This window comes from Gossypium arboreum, chromosome 9, assembly GCF_025698485.1.
Source record: "Gossypium arboreum isolate Shixiya-1 chromosome 9, ASM2569848v2, whole genome shotgun sequence".
NCBI lineage: Eukaryota > Viridiplantae > Streptophyta > Magnoliopsida > Malvales > Malvaceae > Gossypium > Gossypium arboreum.
Genome location: NC_069078.1, coordinates 9,246,016 through 9,247,673, shown reverse-complemented (window position 1 = coordinate 9,247,673; position 1,658 = coordinate 9,246,016). Strand labels below are relative to the sequence as shown.

The following is a 1,658-nucleotide window of genomic DNA, read 5'->3' as shown; positions in this document are numbered from 1 at the left end:
TGATGTCTAAAACTCATAACGTGTTTTTGCAGCTGCTTTAGTGAGTACTCTATTCAGAATGTAAGTTGTTGTCTTTAGAGGCACTGACCAAATGAGCACTTTCAGACTTATCATGTTTCAACCTTTTTTCCTCTTGCACAGAATGAGAAATTAGCTCATTTAGAGTCCATTTCTCCTTTTGACAATTGTAACTAATTTTAAATTGGTTAAACTATGCAGAAAGTGATACCAAAACCATAAGAACAGGTAATTCCTCAGAAAGCTTGATCTTAAGTGCCTTAAGTCTTGAAGCAACATGAAACATTTCCATAATGTACTCCCTTACGTTTCCTTGACCCTTATACTTTACAGACATCAAAGAAGCCAGAAGTGATGTCGTTTCAACTTTATCATTTTTGGCAAAACATTTCTTAATTTCGTTAAGAAGACCTTTGGCCAAAGTATTCTCTTCAGATTCTTTGCCCACAGTGGCTTTTGGAACGCTATGCTCATAATCATTAGACTCATGCAGTTTGAACAATCCCACCTCTTAAAATCCCTTTTAGCATCAAGGGTGCTTGCCTCGGTGAGAGGTTCAGGTTGTTTTTCACTTACTGTAAGCTCTATGTCTATACAATCAAGTAGTATAATTAAATGCATTTTCCTTTCCTTGAAATTAGTCCCATTAAGCATGGGTATAGAATTTATATTAGCAAATATTGTGGTAGCAAAAGATGAACTAGCTGAATATAAAATAAAATAGATAAAAATAAGCCTACATGAATCTTCATAAGTAAATAATAAATTCAAAATAGTGGCTAATCCCATCTCAAGATATCAAACACAAAATTAATATCAAGTCTTTGGACAATAATATTAACAATAAGCGATACTCTTGTTGTAGCAATCAAACGTTAACAATAAATTATGTCAAATAATGAATCAATCTTTAGACTAACTTGTTGCTCACATAAAGTACCTTATAATTTTCACACATTTATCACCACAGATGTTATTAAAATTCTGCCAAATATTAACGTACATTTGGGTCAATTAATAAACGCATGAATCACAAGAACATATAATTATCTTAATGTTTTAAATAAACTAATCTACGCAAAAGAGGTCACTTTGGTGGCATTTTATTTCAACTAATTTGTAATGGCCCAAATTTCTCAGATTTAAATTGGTAAATCATGTTAAATAATTTAATCTATTTTAGTGGTTAAGTGTTCTGTATATGTGCATGAAGTTCTGTGGTCAAATCCCTTCCCTTGCAAATTTTGTATTATTTTTATTCATTCTTTTGGCTCATTGCGTGTAGGTTATAATTTATTCTTGTTAACTTATTGGCAAGAATGAGCTTGTTGGTTCAGTGGTAAGGCTTTAGGTTACCCTTAGGTTTCGTGTTCAAATCTTGTGTGTGTAAAATGAAATTAATTTTTGTTTCCCTTATGTTGTGCCACCCTTACCCAGAACAGTAGAATGTGGGTAAAATTCAACCTCCTAGCTGATAAGTTAATAACAAATCTGATATTAAAAGGATTTAGTTAGATTATTATTTTATTTGTTTTTTAAAAAACAAACTTCCCTCACTCTTTCCACTTTCTATTGTTTCATTTCAATTCCTGTAAGTCTTCTCCTTTTTCCTCAATTTTCATTTTTTGTTTCTGAGTTTT

General features: G+C 31.7%; 1 protein-coding gene across 1 annotated transcript; it reads right to left on the bottom strand.

Moving 5' to 3' along the window:
* Nucleotides 1-211: 211 nt before the first annotated feature.
* LOC108451750 (uncharacterized) lies at nucleotides 212-672 on the bottom strand. Its single transcript, XM_017749403.1, has 2 exons — nucleotides 527-672; nucleotides 212-482 (listed from the first exon to the last, which is right to left on the bottom strand). Exons 1-2 carry the CDS (start codon nucleotides 670-672, stop codon nucleotides 212-214), a joined length of 417 nt encoding a protein of 138 aa, XP_017604892.1.
* Between the last annotated feature and the right edge of the window lie 986 nt (nucleotides 673-1,658).